This window comes from Mandrillus leucophaeus, unplaced genomic scaffold (assembly GCF_000951045.1).
Source record: "Mandrillus leucophaeus isolate KB7577 unplaced genomic scaffold, Mleu.le_1.0 Scaffold433, whole genome shotgun sequence".
Lineage (NCBI taxonomy): Eukaryota > Metazoa > Chordata > Mammalia > Primates > Cercopithecidae > Mandrillus > Mandrillus leucophaeus.
This window is the reverse complement of record NW_012104621.1, coordinates 845336-872623: the sequence shown is the minus strand read 5'-3', so window position 1 is coordinate 872623 and position 27288 is coordinate 845336. Positions and strand designations below refer to the sequence as shown.

The 27288-nt window shown below is 38.8% G+C and overlaps 1 protein-coding gene across 1 annotated transcript in view; it reads right to left on the bottom strand.

Moving 5' to 3' along the window:
- TDRD7 (tudor domain containing 7) overlaps positions 1-27034 on the bottom strand; it is a 69544-nt gene extending 42510 nt beyond the window's left edge. Inside the window, exons 1-5 of the mRNA XM_011993741.1 lie at positions 26826-27034; positions 24453-24594; positions 23289-23502; positions 16187-16260; positions 13625-13842 (exon numbers count right to left, since the gene is read on the bottom strand). Coding sequence (XP_011849131.1) covers positions 13625-13842; positions 16187-16260; positions 23289-23502; positions 24453-24594; positions 26826-27032 — 855 coding nt within the window. The 5' untranslated portion in view covers positions 27033-27034. The remainder of the gene's footprint in view (positions 1-13624; positions 13843-16186; positions 16261-23288; positions 23503-24452; positions 24595-26825) is intronic.
- Positions 27035-27288: the final 254 nt, after the last annotated feature.

Sequence of the window (27288 nt, the reverse complement as noted above, 5' to 3'; positions counted from 1 at the left end):
GTTTCAGAAAGAAGTATATCAGTTCCTCTTTGTATTTCTGGTAGAATTCAGCTGTGAATCCATTTGGACCCGGGCTTTTTTGGTTGGTAGGCTATTAATTACTACCTCAATTTCAGAGCTCAATATTGGTCTATTAGGGGATTCGACTTCTTCCTGGTTTAGTCTTGGTAGCGTGTATGCATCCAGGAATTTATTCATTTCTTCTAGATTTTCTAGTTTATTTGTGTAGCGGTGTTTATACTATTTTCTGATGGTAGTCTGTATTTCTGTGGGGTCAGTGGTGATATCCCCTTTATCGTTTTTTATTGTGTCTATTTGATTCTTCTCTCTCTTCTTATTAGTCTATCTAGCAGTCTATCTATTTTGTTAATCTTTAAAAAAAAAAAAAAACAAACAAAAACAGCTCCTGGATTCGTTGATATTTTGAAGGGTTTTTCGTGTCTCCACCTCCTTCAATTTTTCTCTGATCTTAGTTATTTCTTGACTTCTGCTAGCTTTTGGATTAGTTTGCCCTTGCCTGTCTAGCTCTTTTGTGATGTTAGGGTGTCAATTTGGGATCAAAGTTTTCTGATGTGGGCATGCAGACTATACATTTCCCTCTTAACACTGCATTAGCTGTGTCTCAGAGATTCTGGTACATTGTCTCTTTGTTCTCAATGGTTTTAAAGAACTTCTTGATTTCTGTCTTAATTTCATTATTTACCCAGGAGTCATTCAGGAGCAGGTTGTTCAATTTCCATGAAATTTCCATAAAATGGTTTTGAGAGAGTTTCTTAATCCTGAGTTCTAATCTAATTGCACTGTGGTCTCTCTTTTTTTGTGAGGCAGTCTCCCTCTGTCCCCCAGGCTGGAGTGCAGTGGCACGATCTCAGCTCATTGCAAGCTCTGCCTCCCTGGTGCATACCATTTCTCCTGCCTCAGCCTCCTGAGTAGCCAGGACTACAGGTGCCTGCCACCACACCCAGCTAATTTTCTGTATTTTTAGTAGACACAGGGTTTCACCGTGTTAGTCAGGATGATCTCGATCTCCTGACCTCGTGATCCACCCACCTTGGCCTTCCAAAGTGCTGGGATTACAGGCGTGAGCCACCACGCCCGGCCGAGACTGTTTTTTATAATTTCAGTTCTTTTGCATTTGCCGAACAGCATTTTACTTCCAATCATGTGGTCAATTTCAGAATAAGTGCCATGTGGTGCTGCAAAGAATGTATATTCTGTTGATTTGGGGTAGAGAGTTCTGTAAATGTCTATTAGGTCCACTTGATCCAGAGCTGAGCTCAAGTCCTGAATATCATTGTTAATTTTCTGTCTCGTTGGCCTAATATTGACAGTGGGGTGTTAACAGTCTTCCACTATTATTGTGTGGGAGTCTAAGTCTCTGTAGGTCTCTAAGAACTTGTTTCATGAACCTGTGGGCTCTGGTATTGAGTGCATATATATTTAGAATAGTTAGCTCTTCTTGTTGAATTGTTCCCTTTACCACTATGTAATGCCCTTCTTTGTCTTTTTTTAATCTCTGTTGGTTTAAAGTCTGTTTTGTCAGAGACTAGGATTGCAACCCCTGCTTTTATATTTTTTTGCTTTCCATTTGCTTGATAAATTTTTCTCCATCCCTTTATTTTGAGCCTGTGTGTGTGTCTGCACGTAAGATGGGTCTCCAGAATATGCACACTGATGGGTCTTGACTGCGTATCCAATTTCCCAGTCTGTGTCTTTTGATGCATTCAGCCCATTTACATTTAAGATTAGTATTGTTACGTGTGAATCTGAGCCTGTCATCATGATGCTATTTGGTTATTTTGCACATTAGTTGAGGAGTTTCTTCATAGTGTCATTGGTCTCTATATTTTGGTATATTTTTGCAGTGGCTGGTATCAGTTTTTCCTCTCCATATTTAGTGCTTCTTTCAGGAGCTCTTGCAGGTCCTGTCCTGGTGGTAACGAAATCCCTCAGCATTTGCTTGTATGGAAAGGATTTTATTTCTCCTTCACTTATGGAGCTTAGTTTGGCTGGATATGAAATTCTGGGTTGAACCTCTAACCTTTTATCAAGGTTCTTAGCTTCTTTGTGTTGGGTTAGAACATGCTCCTTTAGCTCAGCATAGTTTTTTATTACCCATCATCTAAAGCCTACTTCTGCCATTTTGTCCATCTGATCCTCCACCCAGTTCTGCGCCCCTGATGGAGAGATGCTGTGATTATTTGGAGAAGAGGCACTTTAGCCTTTTGGGTTTTCAGCATTTTTTCATTGATTCTCATCTTGGTGAGTTTGTCTACTTTTGGTCTTTGAGGTTGCTGACCCTTGGATGGGGTTTTTGTGCGGGCCTTTTTTGTTGTTGATGCAGTTGCTGTCACTTTCTGCTTGTTTGTTTTTCTTTCAGATCCCTCTTGTGTAGGGCTGCTGCAGTTTGCTGGGGCTTCACTTCAGGTACTATTCATCTGATTTGCTCCCGTGCCTGGAGATGTCACTCGAGGAGGCTGGAGAACAGTGAATATGGGTGCCTGCTCCTTCTTCAGGGACCTCTGACCTCAAGGGCACCAACCTGATGCCAGTAGGATTGCTCCTGTATAGGGTGTCTGACAACCCCTGGTGGAGGGTCTCACCCAGTTGGGTGGCACAGGGAACAGGACCCGTTCAACGAAGCCCTTGTCCCTTGGTGGAGAGGGTGTGCTTCGCTGGGGGGAAACTCATTTGTCTTGGCTGCCTGGATTCCTTAGAACTACCAGGAGGAGAAGCTAAGTCTGCTGGTCTGCAGAGACTGTGGCCACCCCTCCCACTAGGGGCTCAGGCCCAGGAAGATCTGAATCCTGTCTGCCTCTGGCTGGAGTTACTGGAGATCCTGCAGGGAAGCCCCACCCAATGAGGAAGCATGGGTCAGTTTAGGCCTGAAGAGAACTCTGACCGAAGACTGCCCCAGCCACTGTGTTGGGCTGTGGGGACAAGTCTTGGGACCAAGCCATCCAGCCTTCCTGGCTCCAGCAGGGGAAAATCGCAGCCTGGAGCTATAGAAATGGGTGCCGTCCTTCCCCCGCCCAGGGAGCTTAGCATGTTAGGCAGTTTTGAGTCCCAGTGTTGGCTGTTGACCCTCCCAGTGCTGGCTGTTGCCCCTCCCTCAAGGAGCTCCAGCAGCTTAGACAGCAGGCAGCTGCAGTCAGTGCTGGTCGCCCCTCCCCTCAGGAGTTTGGTGGGCTTAAGCAGATTCCAGCTGAGAGGCTGTAAGAATCTGCGTCATCCGGCGTTGGGACGGTAGGCCCCAGTGGCGTGAGTTCACGGGTGGGATCTTCCGATCTGTGGGTTGCACAGTTCTATGGAAAAAGCACATTTTCCCCCGGCTGGGTAGCACACTCACTCACTCCCTCCCTTGGCTGGGGGGAGAGGGTTCCCCTTCCCCGTGTGGCTCTCAGATGGGCTGCCATACCATACCGTTCTTGCTTCTCTCTGTGAGTCACGCCAGCCTTCTAGTCTACTTTGATGAGAGAACCTGGATACCCTGGCTGCCAATGAAGGATTCACACACTTATTATGGTTTTTTGATGGGAGCCTCCAAAAGCCGCTGCTTCTAGTTAGCTATCTTGCCCCCCGCCCCCGCCCCCAGCTCCATTATAATCTTATGGGACCACCATGGTGTATACATACAGTCCGTCATTGACCAAAATGTTGTTATGCAGCACTTGACTAATTTTAGATTTAGATGTGGTGGTTCTCTGCTGCCAAACCCAGAGGAGCCGGTAGAGCCCACCTTAAAACTTTTCTTCAGTTTTCACATATCAATCTCAATACTTTCTCTGAAGTGGGTGGTAGAAACTAATTTCAGTGGACGATAAACCATCTTATCTAAAATAATTTCCTAAGCCCCATCCCCTCACTGTCCACATAGCTTCTTCTAACCCAAAAGAGGGTTCTTCGGCTTTATTATCTTTTTCTTTCCAAGGAGTGTATTGAGAATCTGGGATACTTCAATGCTTAGTCTCCCCTCTCCCAGTCCCAAAACTGCCACTCCATCTGTGCCTTAGATGTGATTAGTGCCAATTACCTAATAACATACCTATCAAACCTCTAACAATGAACTCTGACATGACCAGCACAAGTTCTTCCAAATAGGAATTGCTGTCTTAACTGAAGTTAGGGACATTATGTCCACTTTAGTCCAGGGCAAGAGCAGAATTCCCATTTTTCTGGCTTTTATTCCAGAAGAATACTTAAAGATCATCTGGAGGTACTAAGCTTCCAGGGCTGTGTCTGCAGCATTTAAGTCAAACTTTGCCAGTCAGCCTATAAAGTGAATTTTTGACCAATAAGCCTGAATTTACCCAAAGTACAAACCATAGCCAAATAATCCTCTGAATTAGAAGACAGATTTTTTCCCTCAGCAGTTTTGTCATTTTTATTGTTTAAATCAGATAACCATATCCCACTCTAATGACTAGTTCCTTGAATTGTAAGCACTTTCCAGTCTTTAATAGCTTCTTCTTTTATCTCAAAATGGTTGCTTATGTGCCTACATTCCACTTGTTCTCCAATGATCTGGCTTCTATACATTCAAATAAACACTTACTAAGATTAAACATAGGCCTAACAAGGAACCGACCCTGACTCTACCTGGAGTTGATTCAGATATCCTTCAACCCTTTAGGCAAATATTCACAGATAAATTTAGTGATATGGAAGATATGCCTGGTCCACATACTTCATTCCAATCTTTGGGGTTTGGTTTCTTTTTCTCTCTTCTTTTTTAAGGCTGGGTCTTGCTCTGTTGCCCAGGCTAGAGTGCAGTGGCGCAATCTCGACTCACTGCATCCTCCACCTCCTGGGCTCAAGCAATCCTCCTGCCTCAGCCTTCTAAGTAGTTGGGATTACAAGCATGAGCCACCATGCCAGGCCAGCTGAGGGGTTTCTCAATTCAAAGGCAACAATTCATGAAACTCCTTTTAAAGTTAAAAATATATATAATTTAAAGCAAATATAATTCTTTTTCAGTTATGAGTATGGAAAACACAAACATGTTTTCCTATTTTCTCATTCAACAACAATCATCAACACAAAAGACTTGTGTGACCAAATGAGTGGGGGTCCCCCCACTCCAATCAAGCAATCAATTCTGTATTGGATATCAGCTGAATTCCACCAATTCAATTCTGACACTATCTACCCGGAGACAGCGTCAGATCCCACAGGTTGAGGGCTCAGTCTCACAAGACTGTCTCCTCTTCAGACACCAGTTACAAGCCTGGGGCTCTGGAACTTCTAACCAACTAGATCAAGCTGCGGTTCCCAAGAGCCTCTCTTTAGTTTTAATTTGCTACAGTGGCTCACAGAAATCAGGGAAACATGTTTACTGGTTTACTATAAAGGATATGGCTGGGTGCAGCAGCTTACGCCTATAATCCCAGCACTTTGGGAGCCTGGGGCAGGAGGATCACTCACTTGATGCTAATAGTTGAAGACTAGCCTGGGTAACATAGTGAGAATCTCAACAAAAAAATTTAAAAAATTAGCTGGATGTGATAGTGTGCACCTATAATCCCAGCACTTTGGAAGGCTGGGGTGGGAGGACTGCTCGAGCCCAGGATGTCCAGGCTCCAGTGACTTATGATGGTGCCACTGCACTCCAGCCTAAGGGACAGAGCAAAACCGGTCTCTAAAAAAATACACGTGTGTGTGTGGCAGATATATGTATAAATTAAAGGATATTACAAAAAATACCAATGAAGAGATGCTTAGTGTGAGGTATGCCGGAAGGGGTATGCAGTTTCCATGCCCTCTCTGCTACCCTACAGGAAGCTCCATATGTTCTGCTATCTGGAAGCTTTCTTCCTGCTTTGGGTTTTTATGGAGGCATCATTCCACAGGCATGATGATTAAGTCATTGGCCACTGGTGATCAACCTAATCTTTAGGCCCTCTACCCTCCCCAGAGGTTGGTTGGGGTTGAAAGTCTCAATCCTCTAATCATGCCTTGGTCTTTCCGGTGACTGGCCCCATCCTAAAGCTACTAGGGGTTGCCAGTCGTCACTCATTAGTTTAAACAAAAAAAAAGACATTACTTTGGAGAGTCATTTTGGATTTTAGGAATGGTATGCCAGAGAACAGGGAAGGCCAAATATATATTTTACAATATCACCCAGCTCAAACTCTCTAAATTTTCATATGAATAGAAATTTGCTTTTCCTGGGCATTCTACTGTGATCACCATCTGTCATGTACAAAAAGTGCCACCTCTTTTTAATTTTCTGGCAAATGGGTTTAGGAAAGTGACCTACTACTATATCTATCCCACAAGAATCTTGCTAAAGATAAAGAATTGCTATAATGTGAGTTACGGTGTGGTGTCCATTATTTACTGGGCTCTGGTGCATCTGACAAGACTTACAAGTTCATCTCCTGCGTCATCTCCCAGGACAGAACAGCCATCTTATGGTCTTCACAAATGACCAAGGCAAGCCAACATCTACTTGAAACATGACTTTTATTATTTCCTTAGTGTGATAATCTACTGCTAACCATTTCAGGTAGATCTCTCAAAAGGGAACTTTTACGCATCTAGTTCCTTTAGTCCACTTGATTCAGGCACATACCTGAGGAGGGAGTCAGAAGGCTTCCTCTACTGTGGGGGAAGACTCAGGACCATACTCCTATCCTTGTCCTTCATGTTTTCTTTGTTTTGTGGCTCTGTATTTTTTTCTTTGGTTCTGAATGTCCACCCAAAAAATCCATCAGTCCAATGACTGAGAACTAGCATGACTTGTAACTTCACAGAACATGTGTACACTCCCACCCCCACCTCCAACAGGAGAGACAGGGAACATAAAAGATGAACTCCCTACACCATGGAGTCAAGCCCCTTCCTCTGCTGATCATCAGAAGATGCTGTACCTAATATGCCTTAAACTTTCTATTCCTGTAAGTTCATTATAATCAGCTTGATTTCTGCCTCATTTGGAATCACAATTTGAATGAGACACTTCCCTCACACCACTCTGGGTTTCTGTAAGTTTGGAGCAGCTATACTAGGCTTGGCAGATGTGAGGCTGTGATACCGTGAAATATATATTTGGTCTTCCTTCCCAGTTTCCTAAATACAATTCCTAAAATCCTTGGAATCTCCAAAGAGCTTATCTTTTTGTATGCTAATACTGACTGAGAGCTTCAGGGTGGGGCTGCTTACCAGAAAGACCAAGGCAGGATTAGAGGGTTGAAACTTTTGGCCCCACCATTCAACTTCCAGGGAGGGAAGAGGCACTGAAGGTCAAGCTGATCACCAATGGCCAACGGTTTAATCAATCATGCCTGCGTAATGAAGCCTCCATAAAAACCCAAGAGGACGGTTTGGAGAGCTGCCTGGAGGGTGGCAGGCCCAAGGAGGGCATAGAGGCTCCATGCTGCTTCCTCCACTTATGCATTTCTTCATCTGCATTCTCGGTAATATCCTTTGAAATAAACCAGTAAATAGAACTGTTTGCCTGAGCTCTGCAAGCCACTCCAGCAAATTAATCAAACCCAAAGAGGAGGTTTTGGGAACCCCAATTTGAAGCTGGTCAGTCAGAAGTTCTGGAGGCCTGGATCTGCGCAACTAGTGTATATGCAGAGGAGCAGCAATTTTGGGGACTGAGCCTTTACCCTGTGGGATCTGATGCTATCTCCAGGTAGACAGTGTTGGTATTAAATTGGAGGGCACCCAGCTGGTGTCCACTGCTTGGTTTGTGGGGAAAACGCCCACACTTGGTCACAGAAGCCTTCTGTGTTGATTGTTGTGGTGTGAGAGCAGAGGAAAAACATGGTTTGAGTGTTTTTCCAAAACAGGCCCAAAAACTTAAAATATTAATTTCTTCAGGAGTCTGTTTGTTCAGACAAATGAAAGTCTTCATCCTATATGCCTAGAAACTTGCTTCTTCTTAACTCTAAGGGTCTTTCTTTCTTTCTAGTTTTACCTGTGCTGTAAACTTAAAAGTTCTTGAAGCCAAACTCCTTTGAGTCTATGAAGGCTTACCTGCTAATTCTTTAGCATGGGCCTCTGAGGTAAGCTTACTCTTTCTTCTGAAATTAGAATATTCTTTAGGGTTCTATAACAGAATTGGTATTGTCCAATTAAATCAAGCTTTCCACAGCATTTGTATGGGCACAGTTTTGTTTCCACAGGGTAGTAGTCCTTTTTGTTGAAGCTTTAAATTAAGTTCTAAATTTCATTTTATATGGTCACCACCCCATACAAACCTGAGAGTACAACAAAATCACATTTACCTAGAGACCTGCTTTCTAGCACTCCAAGCATTAATAATGGTTATGAGCTCAAAACAAACCAAAAACAAAGAAAAACAAAACAAAAAATAATCCCATTTTAAAACTTGACTTCAGTAGTGAATAAAAGATCCCTGAGTGCCTAGCAACAACTAAAACATCGAAGTCACTGCCCAGAAGCTTGTACCCTATGATCAGCCAGTTCACAGAAAGGTTGACCAGCTGATGACTTAAGAAGTGGCCTTTTTATGCTAAAGCTGACGAGTGCTGGAAAAGTCAGACAACTGAGAAAAGAGATAGGGAAATGATCCCCAATGGCATCACTGTGTCACAATGCAGATGCACTGATCAGGACAGATATGAAGCATGTAAGGGCAGCCGGTGTGGTGTACCTTGTATGCAGGAGCTAAACCCATTCAATCCACTGTTCCCTATCACTCACAACCACAACCATCTCTGCCAGAATGTACTGAGGCTAGTGATGATAAGTCCAAGATATTCAGAAATGGTTACAGTTTTTCAGTCAATTCTCTTTGAGAAAGTTAAGGTTTTGTAACATATTCCACAAAGACTTAATCAAAGATAAAGGTAAAAAGATCCTTGTAGAGGGTAACCCTTGACTGCTGACAAACCATCTACTCAGAGAAACTCTTCTCCGCCATCGTAGATGAGTCATTTAATAGACTCTATGTACTTCAAGGTCAACACTTCCACTTACTCCCACCCCTTTAACTAGGAAAGACCTTTCACCAATGCTGTCTTTAGACACACATTGCAATTATTTATATTAGGATAAATTTCAAGTCATCTTCCTTTAGCATGGCCTGAGGGTAGGCCTCTTGCTCATGTTCCTTCAGGAAGATAATGGAGTCTTCTCCTAGTTGAACATGTGCAGAACTTTTTGGAATTGCTACTTGCCAGTGGCTGTGGCTTTCAATGTGCATTGGACACGTTCCTTGCTCTCATTATTCCTTGCTCTCATTACCTTTGGCAGGAGTTGGGGCAGGTGCAGGGAGGGTAGGGGGACTGGAATCCATTCATGGACTGTTAAAACATCAGGAACTCTCTTTGGCTTGGCGTTTATTTTGACTTCATTTCCTCCACTGCTCTTTATTTCTTTTCAAGTTAAAGTTTTGTGTTTCCCTCCTTAGCTTTTCCTCTGTTTGTATTCAGCTCCTTTGTAGAGTTTGCTGGGCATGTCTCTGATTGAGCAGTGGGTTTTGGCCTGCTTTAGGCTGGGGTACCTCTCAAAAATTAACAGCAGTTGCCTTTTACTAAACACCTATTATGTTTCTGATACCACATTAATAGCTGCTTTATATATTTTATCTAATTCTCACAACCACCCTATGACATGGGTAGAATTAGTGACATTTTAGAGCAGGTTGTGGCGCTGAGAGGATGGTCTATATGCTGAAAGGTATACAGCTAAGAAATGACAAGGTAAAAATCTACCTCAAAGCCCAAACTCCTTCTAGTGTACTATGGGGCCTTATGGGTAGTTTCTGTTTCAAGTTCCAGAACAGCAACTTCTCATTATTCCTCAACTTCGCTACTCTGATTTTACGACAGTGCTATTTTATCTTTTTTCTACTCAGATGTTCACTGAATTTAAATGTAAAAATTGTTCCAATCATGTGTTCATTACATATTTCTTTTCACTGGTGAAAAAATGGAAAATAAGTTAGATTCCACTTAAAAAATATTATGATTATACTTTCAAGTCTTCAGTTTACCTCTTCACTTCTGCTTCTGCTGGCATTGCTATTTAGAATATATTCAACACATAGAGTATATTCAATACCATTAAGCCTGAGGATATTGATTGTTGTTTATGTTCCAGTTCCTTAGAAATCCAAGTTGTTTGTTTTTACCCCAGAAGTTCCAGGCTTTTTAAAAAGGCAATTCATTTTACATGGGCTAAAAGGTGCTTTATTATGTCATACAACTAATTACCATAATTAAAGTTAAGTTAGATTCCTGAACATCCCAAAATATAAAAACATCTCTAAGTGACAGAAATTCTTGCCTCCTTTGATATTAGAGAAACTGCTATACTGATGCAACTCAGAATTTTAAGAATTTTTAAGAGTCTGCAGGATTAGATATGAAATAACTTAAAGCTCAGTGATTTCTAATGAATAGGAAAATGATATATAATAAAAACATTAAGAGTAAAACATCCTTGTAGAAGCTATGAATAATTAGTGTAATTAGGCAATTTTTCCTCATTCACAACATTTTATATTCTATAATTTTGTTGTTCACAAAATGTTATGTTTTAGAATTAAGGCTTGGTTTGCCTCCAGCCCAACTTAGAATAGCTACCTGCTGGTTGCCTATCAGTGTGTCTTGGGGCTACTGACAGAAATTCTCCTTAGCTGAGTGCATCTAGTTCTGCCCACCAGTGAGCCCCTCAGCTCTCTAACAGCTTCAGGCAAGACGTGGGAAAAAGATATTGTGGCTAATGTAAGAATGGAGAGGTTTCTTTATCAGTTTCAGAGAGTAGAAATTTTCAACAAAATCTCTGGTGTTCAGCAGTCATTGTTGCAAGATTTGGAATTTAAGACAGGTTTCATGCTGTCACCCAGGCTGGAGTGCAGCGGTGCCATCATAGCTCTGCAACCTTGAATTTCTGGGCTCCAGCAATCTTCCCACCTCAGCCTCCTGAGTAGATGGAACTACAAGCATGCATCACCATACCCAGCTAATTTTTTTTAAATTTATATTTTGCTCTAGAGACAGAGCCTTGATATGTTGCCCAGGCTGGTCTCAAACTTCTCACCTCAAGCAATTCTCCTGCCTTGACCTCCCAAAGTGCTGGGATTACAGGCATGAGCCAATGTGCCCGACCAAGTTTTGTAATTTTTCTAGAAATCAAAGTTAGCCAGAGGCCATGGATCCTGGGTGACCTCAAGGCTGAGACCTGCTGTTTCCACCAAACGATGACTCAGTGAAGTCACCTGGCCTCTGCTTGCCTCATCAGCTTCTTCATGAGCAACTCTCCTCTTACTGAATTTCTTTCAGCTTCCTGAAAATACTATGCTTTTCTATCCCAGGGCTTCGGTGCAATCTGTTTCTTTTGTCTGAGGTGCCTTTCTCCTCCCTCTTTACCTAACTCACACTAACCCATCTGTCAGGTTTCAGTTTAACAGCCACCTCCTCTGGAAGCTTTACTTGACTCATCAGACTATGCAGAGTTTCCTGTTTAGACATTCCCTCAGCATCCTGTACTTCTCCTTCATAACCATTGCAGGCTTATCATTATTTGTTCAATGTTTATTTTCCCCATTGGACAGAAAGTTCCATAAGGGCAAGGACCATGTCTGTCTTGTTTACTGTTTTATCCCTAACACCCAGGTCAGTGGCTAGCACACAGAAGCATTTTATAAATACTAGTCAAATACAACAGTTAAACAAGAGCACTATTAACAAGACCACTGCTCTAGAACAGCCAAGAGGTGTTGCTGTCCTCCTAGGACCCAATGGGAACTCTTAGAGTGCAGTGTCCTTGATCTGTAGGCTTACTGTCTTGGAATCTTTGCCTTTTCAAGACAGCTTCTGCACAATTTCCACTTCCCTCACAAGTTGTCTAGGAATACCTCGGAGCTGGCTCATCATTGTGAGTAACTCTGTGTTCTCCCTAGCTTTGAAAACTCTCAGTACACATTTCACTACTGGACAGACCCCAAAGGTTAAGGACAACAGATTCAAAGCATCCTTCCACCTGCATCAAAATGTTTTCCAATATCCATGTGAAGTGGCTTACAGCATACTAATTAGAACCTCCCTGAAGATAAAATTTAAAAGCTGCTATTTGGTTCCTAAAGCTGATGCTGTGCATTCTGATATTCAAATGGAAATTCCTGTAAGTAGTACTCTGGGTGGTAGAATGATGGGTGATTTTTATTTCTTTTATAACTTTATTTTTCAATCTTTTAATATAGAATATTTTATATGATTGGAGTAAAAAACGCTTAAAAAAATGCACTGCACTTAGATTTCTCCTTCAGTTACATGACAAGCCATGCAGAGAGACAAGGCATATAGAGAGATACTCATTACCAACTTCTGTCTTATCCTAAACTTTGTGCACTGCCTTGAGACTATCTAACCTTGCTTGTAGTAACATCTGTCCTAGGCATGGTATCAGTGTTTCTGCTTTGTAGCAAGGTGAAAAAAAGGAGTTATAAGAAAAGGGAAAATAACCGTTGTGTAAGTGTTTAAAGTTGTTTAAAAACAACCATGGTTTAGCTGTCTAAAACTGTTTAACGACAGTCTGTTAAAAAATATTCAGAGGTTAAACAGTTTTGAAAGGTATCAATAGACATCAATATGATTAGTGTTTTCTGGCATCCCACTTCACTAAGCAAATTACCATAACCTAATACTTGGTATTGATTACATCTGAACAAAGGTAATAGACACAGTATATAGACAGGAAAGTTATATTGTGTTTCTGCTTTTGACCCTCATTGCTTGGATGGAATATAGTGATACACTGCCCAATAGGCTTGGGGGCCAAAATATATGTCAAAGAAATAAAAGCCCTCTACCAAAGCATACATAATCCTCATGCATATTTAATTCTACAAGCCTAGAAGCATCAAGTAGCTGTTAATGTGACCATTTAAAACAGTTATATTTTAAATATATTTTATGTAAGCAAAAACATTAAGAAACATCTAAAAGTTAGTTATTTTGGTGTAAGAATCCAGCTGTCTCTATCTCTGGCTGAACGAGTATCTTTAATAAACTATGCTGATCCATAATCTTACAGTCACAGACTCTGAAGTAGGAATAGAAATGGAAATTGATAAACCATTTTTAATTTTTTTCTTTTTTCTAATTTCCAATTTTCTCTCTAAAGATGGCTTGTAAAAATTTCAATGTAAACACTATATAATTTCAAAATAAAAATTAAGAACTCTATATATAATTAGTCAAAATAACTAAAATTTGCTCAGCTAAAAGTCTTTAAAAATGCTCAAGAGTAAGCAAATAAAATTTGAGGCTAATAAAACAATTCTTCCCAATAAGTTCACGGCAAAGTTATCAGTGGCAAAACAATGGCAAAGTTATCAGTGTTTACTGGTAACAGTTCAATCATTATAAAATGATTTACATATTATCACATATTAAATGCATTTTAAAAATGACATAAAACAAAATACATAAAAATAGCAATTACAACGTAGGCGAGCCTTCAACTTTGACATACTTCTATAAATAAGAACTGACATATGTTAATCTTAAGAGTTAAAGATTAATGAGGTAACATATGTAAAGTGCTTTGTGTTCCGGGGATAAAAGTGATATGACTAATAACTCAAGATCTCAAAGTTGGGCAGGGAGGAGGTATCAGAAGGGAGGAATAAGGAAAAACGTACCGTGCAAATATGAGGCCAGTGTTCAAACTGTTGTAAAATTCCTTGATTAAGGTCTTCTTTATATAACTCTTTGTAAAAATGTGGAAGCTTAGATATCCAAATGCCATTGTTATGCTTGTTTAGTATTTCCTTTATGCGGTTTTGAACCTCATCCATTTTATAAGTGTAAGAGGCAGGAGGCGTGACATTGGGTTTTTCAACAGTCTGATTTAAATTATCTTTAAATTAAAAAAATAATAGAATTAACCAAAATGCTTAACATTTTAGATTATCCCCATTACTTAATATTTGCATCTTCAGGTTTTGCTATAGTGTGGGCTTGTGGTAGCCAAAGGACTTCGAAGGGAGCAGGATTAGGCAGAGCAGCACCATGACAACCTCATTCTAAGTTTTAACCCTGAAATAACCAGCAGTGTTTCTTGTGGGTCAAGAAACACCCAAAGAAGGAACCTAGTCCCTTTATTTTGCAAGGATGCTTCATAGTTTAAACATCAAGATGATCTTGCTATGTGAAGAATAATCAAATTATTTAACCAACTGTTTTCTACCTGCTGAGGAAGATTACATTTTATATATTAGTTTACAGGCAATACTGAATTTAAAGCTATATTCCACAGAACATAGGAATAATGCCTTAACAGATCAAATAACTTTTTGATCTTATACAAGTTTTGTAGAAGATTAAAAACTGCCTGAGTTTGAATATTATGATCAATATGCACCTTTATTAATGGAAAACAAATAATTTAGCAATACATAAAAGTTAAAAAATTGATCCATCTACAATCATCATCATCCTAGCCTCAGTTTATAAATATAAATAAAAGGTTTGAAACCCACAGATAACTTTTATTTCCCCAATATCAATCATTTATCTTTCATAAGTGTGTATTTATAAAGTTTTGGCTTTATAGCTCATTTACATTTCATTTTTACTTAAAACTTAGAATGTGAGAGTTAATATCCCCAGACAATAAAGAAATCTGAGTGTTTACTATAGCTGACAGTCCTGGAATTTTAAGAACTATGAAATTTATTCCAAATCTCTAGGAAATTACACTGAGATATAGATCTGAGTATATTAAATATTACCATCTACATGCAAAATATCTGCATATTTTAACCAGATAGTATCTCTGCTGGGATTCAGTAATTTTTATTTTAATTTGCAGGTAGAGACAGTGTGATTTGGGGATGCTGCCTCTGAGAATGCCAGGAAGCCCAGAGTGAGCTATTCCTTGAAGACACTTGGATGCTGACTCTGCTCTTCCACCAAAGGGCAAGATCTGGCCTTGCTAAGTCTTAGATTGGCACACAGAAAAGAAGGCTCCAGGATATCCACATATATTTCCTATTAAGGGTATAGCTAATTTATTTAAGTTCTTCCCAAATAATGATATAAAAGGACTTGGAAGGAGGAAAAGATTAAGTTTCTCATAACTGGCCAGACTCTCCCATAATGAGAGTGTGTCAGCAGCTGCCCCACAGTTGTGTCTGCAAACGCACTTGCTCTGTGGGGCCACTGGGGCCATCTAAGTCCCTGCACCTTTTGTTAAACAAATTAAAGTAGTAATGGAGGTGTCCATCATGTAGGAGAGGTTGTGTACACATGTGTGCATATCAGCTCTGCCGGGTGAACTGCAATCCTCCTGAAGTAAGTCCTCTTGTTTCTGTAGAAATAGTTTATACTAATTTAAGCTTCTAAAAGGATATTCAACTTTACCATGTAGTCATGTTTCAGAAAATGCCTATGTAAAAATAATTCATGTAAACAAAAATATTGTTCAATTAATTTCCATTAAGAAATACTGGAGATGTGTTATTATATAAAAAAAAAAAAGGATTTCAACTAAGTAAGAATCACACTTAAACCAGCAAATAATGTAAAATCACACTTACATTTCACACACCATAAGCACTGATACGAAAACACTGTCTCCCTGGGTGGGTCTATGAGCAGGGGATTTACACATTGGTTGGAGAAGAAAAGGTAACCAGTGGTTGCATTTCTAACCTTCAGATTCTTTGACTTATACTATGTCTCCTATTGTTTTCTTAACAGCCTGCCTGGATTCTATAACCCAAAGAATTATTTATATTCATATTTAGATGATTAGTGGTAACTGCACACAGTTTAGGGTGCTAGCTTTTAAGTGGTGGAGTATCTGAAACTCTTTTATAAATTTAAGTACCATATTTATGCACTTTTGATCTACAGCAGATGTTTCCTTTATGTGAGGCCTCAGCCTCCAAAGTCTCAGGGGTGCACCCCTTAAGAGGTGACAGGGTAAGGGACACAAGCATCTTTGCAGGCCACACATGGAGGTGACACAGAGTAGGGCTGGGGCAAGGAAGGCCTCAAGTCAGTATAATAATGATATCTTTGGGAGGCACCATTTTCTCTTAACATCACTGCGATTCATGATGTAAAGAAATTAGGAAAAAGGGGAGGAAAGATATATTCCAAACAGCAGAAGGTGAGAGCAAATGTCAAAAGCCACCACCAGATGTTTCTTGGCTCCAGAAGCCAATACGTATCTCAAAAATGTTTAGAAAACATACCACTCATTTCCTTAGTAGAGGTTCTTGAGAGATGAATCTGCAAAGGTGGCTGAAGGGACGCCTTTGGGCTAAACCTAAGGTATTAAAAAAAAAAATTGGTAAAATAAATGTAAATAGCAAAGTCTAAACCAAGTTTTAAACTCTATACTTTTCACTTAAAGTCTTAGTGGCATTTAACAGCAAAACAAGTCATTAAAATAATTTAAAATCAGAAAAAATAAAAATAAAACCTGGCATCATCTTTCATGTTTCATATTCACTCAGAGAAAAGTATGTTAAAAGCTAAATTTAAACTAGGTCTTTGAAAGCCTCTTTCAAAACTTGGATGTCAGAATTCCAATTAATCACTTATAAAAAACTGGTAAAACAGAATAAAGAAGACCATGCAAAAATAAACAGTTGGAAACAAAGAACATTTTGGAATATAACCAAAAAATGAAGGACTTGCATCACCAGATACTGAAATGCATTATGAAGTTACAACACTTAAATGAGCTGTACAGATACGTAAAATGGTAGAGAACTTAGAAACATGCAATTTGCATTATATCTTGGAACATAATGAAAGTGACATTTCAAAACAGACAGGTGAGGGACTGGTCAAATAACTATTTGAAAAAAAGAAACAGATCCCTACCTCATACCCTCACTAAAAATACATTTTATATAAATTGTACTGGATATATGTAGGAAGATTTTTCCAAATATGAAGACAAAGAAATAAATCACACACACACCATTTATATTCATATCTGTTTCCCACACTAGACTCTAAGTGTCTTAATTGTTTGTGTTCTCAAGTGCCTGGGGCAGTGCTTGATACATGCAAGGCAAATGAATATTGTAAGAATGACTGAATGAATAAATGACCACAACCTGCCCAGCAGTGGGTACGGGACTATAGTGGGTGATAGTGACACAGTACACATAGCTGCCAGTTTTTGAATAGTATGGAACAGTCTAAAAATTAGATCAATTCCTTGAAATGAAGCACATTTTCTTACAGTATTTTAATTCTAAAAGAAATGATTAGATTCTAGGCTACCAATAAAAGCTTACTTGGTATATGCAATTATAAGACCATCCTATTTGTGTATTAAATATATCTGTGTAATAGCAGAAGATGCTAAAGACATTTCCAACTCCTACTTTTGCAGAACTGGTAGGGAGACAGTACTACTTTCCGCGCACCAGCCCAAAACATGTAAACTGGAAGCTTCCCCTGCTTTAAGTAAGCACTGAAGGCTCCAGTAGAAGGTAGAGGGATATGAGCAAAGAGTGAGAGTACACAGAAACTATGGAAGGGACTGCTATGGTTCAATCATCACCAGGTCTACCGGAGAGGAAAGAAAAAAAGTGTATATAGCAAAAGGAAGCTCTTCAAAGGAAATTGCTGGGATGCATGAAAACGAACATAATAAAATAAGATGACAGAGGTCTAAGCAGTTTCATAACACTAAGAATAAAATATATTGTTTCTTAAAAGACAAAGAGTTAGACTGGTCCAGAAAAAACCTTCCAAATCTAAACATATGTTGTTTATTAGAGACATATTTCCAGTCCATAAATATTTAAGACATACTATGTGCCAGACATTGTGTCAGACAGTAACTGTCAATGATCAGCAAGATAAACATGCCCTATTCTCTGAGACTATACAGTATAGTTGAGAAATGGACCATGGTAAGCAGCTACTGAGATACCCTCAAAGATTCTTCCCTCCAGGTATTCACAGCCTTGTGTAATTCCTTCTCCTTGAGCAACCTGCTTCTAATCAATAGAAGACTTCAAGGCTGAAGGGATCACAAATAACTAGATTACAAAAGATTGTAGTTTCAACTTTGCTAGTATAATCTCTCCTTTGTGGCTTTGATGAAGCAAATGGCCATGCTGGGAAGAACCATGTGGCAAGAAACTGAAGATGGCCTTTGGCTAACAGCCACCTAGGGACTAATGAACAACCCAGAAGGAAGTGCATTGTGCCAATAACCATGTGAGTAGGATTGAAAGCAGATTCGTCTTTAATTGAGCCTTCAGGTAAGACCCCAGCCATGGCTGACACGTTGACAGCAGCCTCATGAGAGACCCTGAAGCAGAAGACCCAGGTTGACCATGTCTTCCTTCCTGACCCACAGAAACTATGAGGTAAGAAAATATGTCTTGTTGTAAGCTAATAACTTTGTGGTAATCTGTTATACAGCAATAGATAATTAATGCATTGACAAAATCTAAGAACAAAGTCTACTAAGTGTTATGATAAGGGCCGTAGGTGTAATAAAAGCACACAATGGAACTAATAAACCAAACTAGAAGATAGAGGTGGAAGTAGAGAGTAAAGGTTATTAGCACTTATTATGAAGTTATAATAATGTGAATACCTTGGTACTGCAGAATAGAGAGGTAATCAATTATTCTGAATGGCAAGTCCAGGAACTGAATCATATGTTTATAAGGCCTTAGTACTGGTAAAGATGGAATTACAAACCAGCAGAGAAAGAAAGGATTGTGTAATAACTGATACAGGACATCTGGCTAACAATAAAAAAGGATTACAACTCTCACACTATACAATAAAATAAATTCTGGATGAATTAAAGACTAAAATGTAAAAAAAATGAAGCCACAATTACAAAAGGAAACAGAAGACATTTTACATAATATTGGGAGGAAATGCTTTTCTAAGCATAATACCTAAAAGTAGAAGCCACATAGTAAAAGACTGATAGCTGTAAGCATGCAACATTTTAAAGTTTTTGTATACAAAAAATACAATAATTAAACGAACTGAGAGAATACTGTCAAGATACCACAAAGGGCCAACTTCTTTAATTTATAAACCACTTTTAGATGTTAAAAGAAAAGAGCCAACAGAAAAATTACGCAAAAGACAAAGACATGTAATTCACATAAGACCTATAATGGACTAATAAATACTATGACAAAAATGTAACTTCCTTAAGAATCAAAATCAAGGAAATAAAAATTAAAACATAGACTTTTTTTCACTTTTCAAAGTAGCAAAGCAAAAAACAGATGCCCAAAGTTGGCAGGCATGCAAGAAAATAATCACTCTCATACTCTTCCAGAAGAAAACAAATTATTATAATCTGTTTAGAGCATAATTTAATAGGAGCCTTAATATGTATACCCTCTTACCCACACATTTTATCTCTATTAATTTATTCTACAGGAAACTAGCCATGCCAGCTTTCTAGAACTTTTCAATTTGTTAACAGGCAGGCACGAGTTCTTAACTGGAACTCTTGAGAACGAGCTTTGGGGGCTCATGAATCTACTGGTATGAGATGAGGTATGCATATCTATATGTACATGTGTGAATTTTTCTGGGAAGACCATTAATAGCTTTCATCAGCTTTTCAAGAGGCTTGGTGACCTCAAAAAGTGTAAGTGTCCTTCATAACAGGTTTAACTGCTTTTTACTACATTAATATTTCATAAGTAGATATAAATGTTTTTGCTATTGTTCCAGTTTGATATTTTGATTTTATAACTACAAATGTTACCCATAACATCTGCCACTGGGTGGTATTTAGATTTCTCTTAAAAGGTATCTTTCAAATTGTACTATGTGCTTAAAAAAAGACTTGATTAAAATGTTTTACAACATCTCAAGCAGTCTTTAATGAAAACATGTGGCTTTTTTTTTTTTTTTTTTAAGAGACAAGGTCTTACTCTGTTACCCAGGCTTGAGTGTGGTGGTGTGATTATAACTCATTGTACCCTGGAACTCTCAGGTTCAAGTGATCTTCCCACCTCAATCTCTCAAGCATCTGAGACTACAGGTGCACACCACTATGTCCAGGTAATTTTTTTGTTTTTTTTTTAAGTAGAGATGAGGTCTCACCATGTTGCCCAGGCTGTTCTTGTACTCCTGGGTTCAAGTGATCCTCCTGCCTCAGCCTCCTAAAGTGTTGGAATTACAGGCAGGAGCCATGGTGCCCGGCCTGCTGTCAATTTGAAAACTTTGTATTCTGAAATACCTATAAATTCATGGGAAATTTCAAAAAGTGTACTTAGAGGTCCCATGTACCCTTCACTGTTTCCCCTAATAGTAAAATCTTGCATAGTATATATCAAAACCAGAATACTGGCAACGGTACAATTCAGAGATTATTCAGATTTCCAGTTGCATATGGATGTGTGTGTGTAGTTCTGTGCAATTTACCACATGTACAGATTCAGGTGCCCACCAGTACAATCAACATACAGAACCATCCCATGGCTACAAGGGTTCCTCTTGCTCTCCCTTTATAGCCATACCCATCCCTTAAATCACCCAAATCCTTAACCTCTGGCAACCACTAATCTGTCATCTATCTTTATAATTTTATCGTTTCAAGAATGTTATATAAATAAAATCACACAGTATGTCGCTTTTTGAGATTGGTTTCTTTCATTCAGCATGATTCCCTTGAGATCCATCAGAGTTGCTGTGTGTATCAATAGTTCATTACTCCTTTTTACTGCAGAGACATATTCTGTGATAATGAATGTACTACAGTTTGTTGAACCATTTACTTACCAAAGGATGTCTGGGTTGTTTCTATTTTTTGGCTAATATAAATAAAGTTACAGTGAACATTTGTGGACAGGTTTTTGTGTAAACATAAGTTTTCATTTATCTGAGATAAATGTCCAGGAGCACAACTGCTGGGTCATATTATAGTTTCATGCTTTTAGTTGACAAGTAAAAATTGTATATATTTATGGTATGCAACATGATGTGATGTTTTGATAAGTGTACACTGTGGAATGGCTAAATCAAGCTGCTTAACACATGCATTACTGCACATGCTTACTTTCTGTGGTAAAAACACTTAAAATCTACTCTCTTAGCAATTTGCAAGTACACAAGTATCATTAACTATAGTCACCATGAAATACAACAGATGTATTGAACCTATTTCTCCTAACTGAAATTGTGTACATCCACAACCCCCATCCTGACCCCATTTCCCTACCTTTGGTAACTGCCATTTTACTGTTTCTATGAGTTCGACTTTTTTAGATTCCACATATAAGGTCATGTGCTTTTTCTTTCTGTGCCCAGCTTATTTCACTTAACATAACGTCTTCCAGGTTCATCTATGTTGTTGCAAATGACAGGATTTCCTCCTTTATGAAGGCTGAATAGTAAGTATTCCATTCAGTAGATATAATGCATATTCTTTATCCATTCATTCATTAACGGACAATTCAGTTGATTCCATGCCTTGGCTATTGTGAATGCTGCTGCAATGAACATGGGCAAGCAGATATCTCTTCAACTGATACTGATTTCATAGCCTTTGAATATATACCCAGTAGTGGGATTGCTGATAGTTCTTTTTAAGTTTTTGAGAAATTTCCATACTGTTTTCCATAATAGCTGTACTAGCTTACATTTACCCCAGCAGTGTATTGGGGTTCCCTTTTTCTCCATATCCTTACCAGCACTTGTTATTTTCTGTGTTTTGATAGTGGCCATACTATTGGGTGTGAGGCGGTATCTCACTGTGGTTTTAATTTGCATTTCCCTGATGATTCATGATGTTGAGTATTTTTCCATATACTTGTTGATCATTTGTATGTCTTCTTTTGAGAAATCTCTGTTCAGGTCCTTTGATTGTTTTTAAAATTAGGTTGTTTTCTTGCTATTGAGTTGAGTTCCCTATATTTTGAATATTAAGCCCTTATCAGGTATACGGTTTGCAAATATTTTCTCCCATTCCACAGCTTGTCTTTTCACTCTGTTGACTGTTTCTTTGGTGGTGCAGAAGTTTTTTAGTTTGAAGTAATCCCATTTGTCTATTTTTGCTTTTGTTGCCTGTCCTTTTAGAGTCACATCCAAAAAAATCATTCAAAATGTACTGCTGAAATGTAGGCACACAACCAGAGAAAACAATGATACTTCTGTCACATACATACTGGATTCAACAAGTACTTTGGGTCAAGATCTGTGTTTTAACTATGTATTTTCTAGACCTTATCAAAATTATAACTAATTATATATAACATTAAATGTATACCATTATAAAAATATTTTACAGTTACTTTATTAAAAATTCTGTAATATAAAAAATTAGTACCAGTTCTAACTAACCTTTTAAAAAAGTTAATTCTTCCTAAATATTCTAGTATCTGGGGGAAAGTTCTGGGGGGAAAAATTATCTTTCACAAAACAGAATTTTTGAACACCGATTTAAAGGAATATAATACAACAAAATTTGTTTTGAAAAGGCACAAGTAGGATAGAAGAATGTGATCTTGATGCATCCACATCAGGGGTCAGCAACCTTTTTCTGTAAAGGGTCCACCAATGCATATTTTGCTTTGTAGGCCATCTAGTCTCTGTACGACTACTCACTTCTGCCACTATTTTGCAAAAGCACCCAGAGGCATATGCAAACAAAGAAAATGGCCATGTTCTAATAAAATTTAATTTACCAAAACAGGCAGTGGGCATGATGTGGCCCATGGATTGTAGTTTGCCATCCTCTGAGCTACCTTATAAAACCACAGTTTTGAGCCAGAAAGGAACTTCGAGATCATCTAGTTTTACACTTTCATTGGACAAATGAACAAACCACAGACCCGAGGATGAAATAACTTATTTTACCTGACTAGTGAATGGCAGCACCCAATCTAAGACTTACAGGTTGTCTTTTACTGCCAGTCTGGTATTCTGCTGCATGGATGTCTGGTGCTACTAAATTAATTATGGGCATGATATTTGCAGCACAGTGGAGTGTGTAAAACTCCATCAGATTTTACTTAAACCCACAAAATTGAATGTTAAAAAAAGTTTTCTGAAAAAGTTATAAGTTATACTGAAATAGTATCTCAAAACAATTTGTGAGAGCTTTTAAATGAACTTTACAAGGAGAGACTGACAACAATGTAGATAAAATACAGAATAGAGATGCATTTAGAGAATGATGTTCAGGCAGCTAGGAAAAGCGAACTTAACTGGTAATGACACATGTCTCTATTATATGTGAATTTAGATAAAATAGAAAGTGTTTCTTTCTTAACCTGAAAATATATTTGTAACACTTTTTACCTCAGATTCACCAAACTGTGTTAGTCCAAGGCCAAATACCTGTTGTTCGTGGACATGGTCACATGCCTTTGCACTGGAGTGTCTTTGAGTGCTTCATTTCCGAGAGTTGTGTGTAGCATATAAGGAGACATTTCAGCCTCAGGCTTAACTCCAGCAGAATTTCCTTTATCTCTTAATGGTGCTGGATTAGGTTTTTTGCCAACAGAAAAATTTGAAGCAAATCCTGGTTGTCTGAGGGTTGCTTTTGGTTTTCCTATGAAGTTAGGCATACATAATGAAATCAGTTAGCATCCCCAAACCCCACTTTCATTATGACACTCCCCTGACCAGATGTTTTCTGTGGGTGTCTATTCTCAGAACAGTTTGTAAGAACATGAAGAGGCTGCCACTAGAGGGTTGGTCAATAGGAAAAGAATAGATGGGTGAGTATTCGGCAGATAAGGTTCTTCATCCATTAGACTGGCTAGTAACTCCTGCTTCTGACCAACTGAACACTTCAGTGGCGGCCACCCCATTTTCTTGCAAATAAAGCACACTCAGCTGTATCTTGGTCCTCCCATCTCTTCTCCATAAATCCAAATTCTACCCATTGTTTGAGGTCTGGGCTCAAGTCTCCCTTTTGCCATTTTCATTCAAAATGATTGCTCCCTTGTCCTAAATCTTCACTGTGGCATTTAGTCATCTATTGTTTTGTATCATCATTGAACCACTTCATGGGAATTTAGTTTTAGAACCGATTGTAAGCTCCTTGAGATAAGTGTTCTGTAAACACAGGCTGAGTTGTCTATAACATTTTTGTGTACTACATAATTCACATATTCCTGAAACTAGAGGTTTTCTACCAGAAGACATAACTTGTCAAATAAGACATAAAATCACAGGTTCTTGGTGCATCCAACATTCTGGACAAGACATTCCCTGAAATAAGCTTAAAAAAAATAAAACTACATATTACCATAACAAGCTCAATTACAATCTGTTCTGAGTTATTTCCCACTGTGTAATTACTTCACTTAGTAAGTCATGCTCATCACGTTCACTTAAGAATTTCAAATGGAAATGCTACCTTCAGGATTTTTCCCCTGACATATGTATGTTAACAGATACAGGTATTTATCATAACACAAACAATATTTCCATAATTCCCTATGACAATGTATTCATAGACAGCCTTAAAAATGTTAGCATATAAAAAGTTCCTACCTTCTAGAAAAAATGGCACGGTTTTCTTCACTCTCATCTGACAATTAACTTGACGCCCGGTTTTCCTTTTAGAACTCCTTTGACGAGCCACAAGCTGAGCAATTCTTGCAGTTTCTGTGCAGGCCATGGCATAGCAGGTAATCTATTCATTAGAGGCAGGGGGAGAGGAGAAACATTTCTTAGATTCCGTGTTGCCTAGAGGCCAATTCTTAGAAGTGGATCTTAGTGAGCCTACATATCCCAAGTCAAGCGGTATGCAAATATTCATGCGTCTCGCTCCTTGATAATGCTAGAAGAAAACTGCATTTTCTGCAACAGGAATCGAGCATAGTCTAGTACACTGAATCATCTTTCCCACACTGAAAATTTCATTTATTTTTTAAATAGGTATTAAGAATCTACACTGTACTAGGTACAAATTACCAAACGAACCAAAAGCAACTATGATCAAACATATATCATATAATCTGTGAGGTACATTTCATTCACACTTTACACATGGGAATGCAGAGGCTTGGGAAAGTTAAGCAACCTTCCAAGTCACATGGCGAGGCTCTTTGAGTCCAAAGTATGTACTCGTAACTACTATGTTGAATACAAGACTACTAAATCCTTCTCGCCTCTGTGATGGATATACTGGGTGACTCTGGGCAAATCTAAGTATTCTCAGCTGTAACACAGGGGTGTTTTACACCTGGTGTTTTCAAACTGTGTTCATGGGAGCCATAGAGTTCCATGGAGAAGCCTCAAGGGGCTGCCACTGGCAGGGGCATGAGAGCAAGGCAGGGCAAGCAGGCTTCCACATCTCTGAAAACACTGCAGCTCAGCTCTGTATCTTTAAAAAAAAAACTGGTATGATACGATATTGAAAAAAGATTTGAAGATAGAGACTACTGGGACAAGATGATCTCTACAGACCTGTGTAGTTTTCAAGTCTTTGACTCTAATTTGAAATAAAAAACAGGAAAACAATGAGGCTTTATATCACAAGCTAAAATATGCTCCTACTCTTTGGCCCGGTATTTCTATTTCTGAGACTATAGTACAAGTATATAACTTGAAAAAACAAATGTGACCTACCCAAGTATATGCAATGAGGGTATTTTAATAGTCAAAATCTGGAAACGTTTAAAATGTCCAAAACAGGGGAACAAAGAGTTGAGTAAATTACAGTATAGTAACTCTATGAAGCATTAATTTATTAATTCATTCAGCTATTCATTCATTCATGCATTCAACACAGATTTATTAAGGCCTTCATCCTCAAGAATCTTATGAAGGAAAAAGAGAGAAGTAAGAAATTAAACAGAAAACAATGTGTCAAGTGTTATAACGGATGTATTACAAGGTGCAAGTAGACAGAAAGGAGGGCTTAAGTCTGTCTGGAAGGATCAGGGATGCCAAAGCATATTTTAGTATTCATATAATACTTAATTAATTTATATCTTCTCCTTGGGAAAATTATTAACTATAAGGTGAACTTCCCCTTTGACACTTTCCTGCTCCTGGTTCCCTTGTACTCCACCACTGCCTCCTCATCCCCCATACAGAGAAACCATTAAGAGAAATACATAGATCACTCCAGACCTCATCTATGTATTTACACATGTAGAAATACACCCAGGAAACTATAGTATATGAGGGGGTGTGGGTGTTTTTGTTTCTCTTTTTAGTTGGTGGTCTGTCTACATCTACTATGCTGTACAACGGGTAGGTACCAAGAAGCAAAGCTGCCAGGTCACAGTGGAAGAGCAATGACAGACCAACCGGCTACTACTAAATGGCCCATTCTATAAACTGCTTTCTTCCAGAGAGGCAGAAGGATTTAAAATGGTATAATGATATGATCATATTGGTGTGAAGGAGAGGAAAATAACAGAAGAGAAGAGAGAACAGCAAGAAGGCCCTGGTAGTTACGAAAAGTGATGAAGGATCAGCTCCGGACTGAGTAGGTCCAGATAGCAGGAATCAACACGATGGGAATTTAAAACTGCCTATTAGATTTGGTGATCACGAGGTCATTAGTGACTGTGGCAAAAACATTTGTAACAGGTTTGTAATGGGCAGGTGTGATATTTATACACTTAAGGCCTCCAGTACAACTATTTTGTTTAGATGTTGACAATGGGTAAATAATTTTTAATTTTGTGTGGTTAAAATCTTATTTTCACAATGAAAATAATTTGAGGAATAAGACAAAAGACATAAGAACGTAGGCCATGATTTAGATGCTGCTTTCTCTGTCACTACCAATTGCAAACAACTAAGCTAGTACTTTCACTTAGAATTCTATCACAGGTAGGAGGTTGGAAGTGCCAGACAGGCAATTATGAATTGGTTTGATTCTTCTGACACGCACAATTACCTTCTTACCTCTCCAGATCTACTAGTCTCTATCCTGACCACTGCTGGCACACTTCTCAGATAGGCTTCTAGTGTAGGGAAACCTAGCTGTTTGAAGGGGATCCAGTCTCCAGTCAAGGATCTGTACTCTCCTTGGAGCCGGGGTAATGCTACTCCATTCTTATGAGACTGCAGAACAGCTCGCAGCATCTTTGAAACCAGATCTCCTTCCAGCATCTTTGCCTATAAGAACACAGTAGAAGGTTACTATAATGTGGCTCATTAGTCTGTGAATTCAAACAGATTTTCAGAGCTGAAACTTGTTACTTTATAAATTATTACTGCATACTTTCTGTGCAATTACAATATGGGGAAACAACTGCCATGGTAGAGAAAAGCACAAATACCATAAGAATGCAGAGGAAAGTCAGAAGGCACAAGACCAGCCTGAAGAGGGAAGATATCAGGGAATGTTCCCAGATGCAGGCGGGGA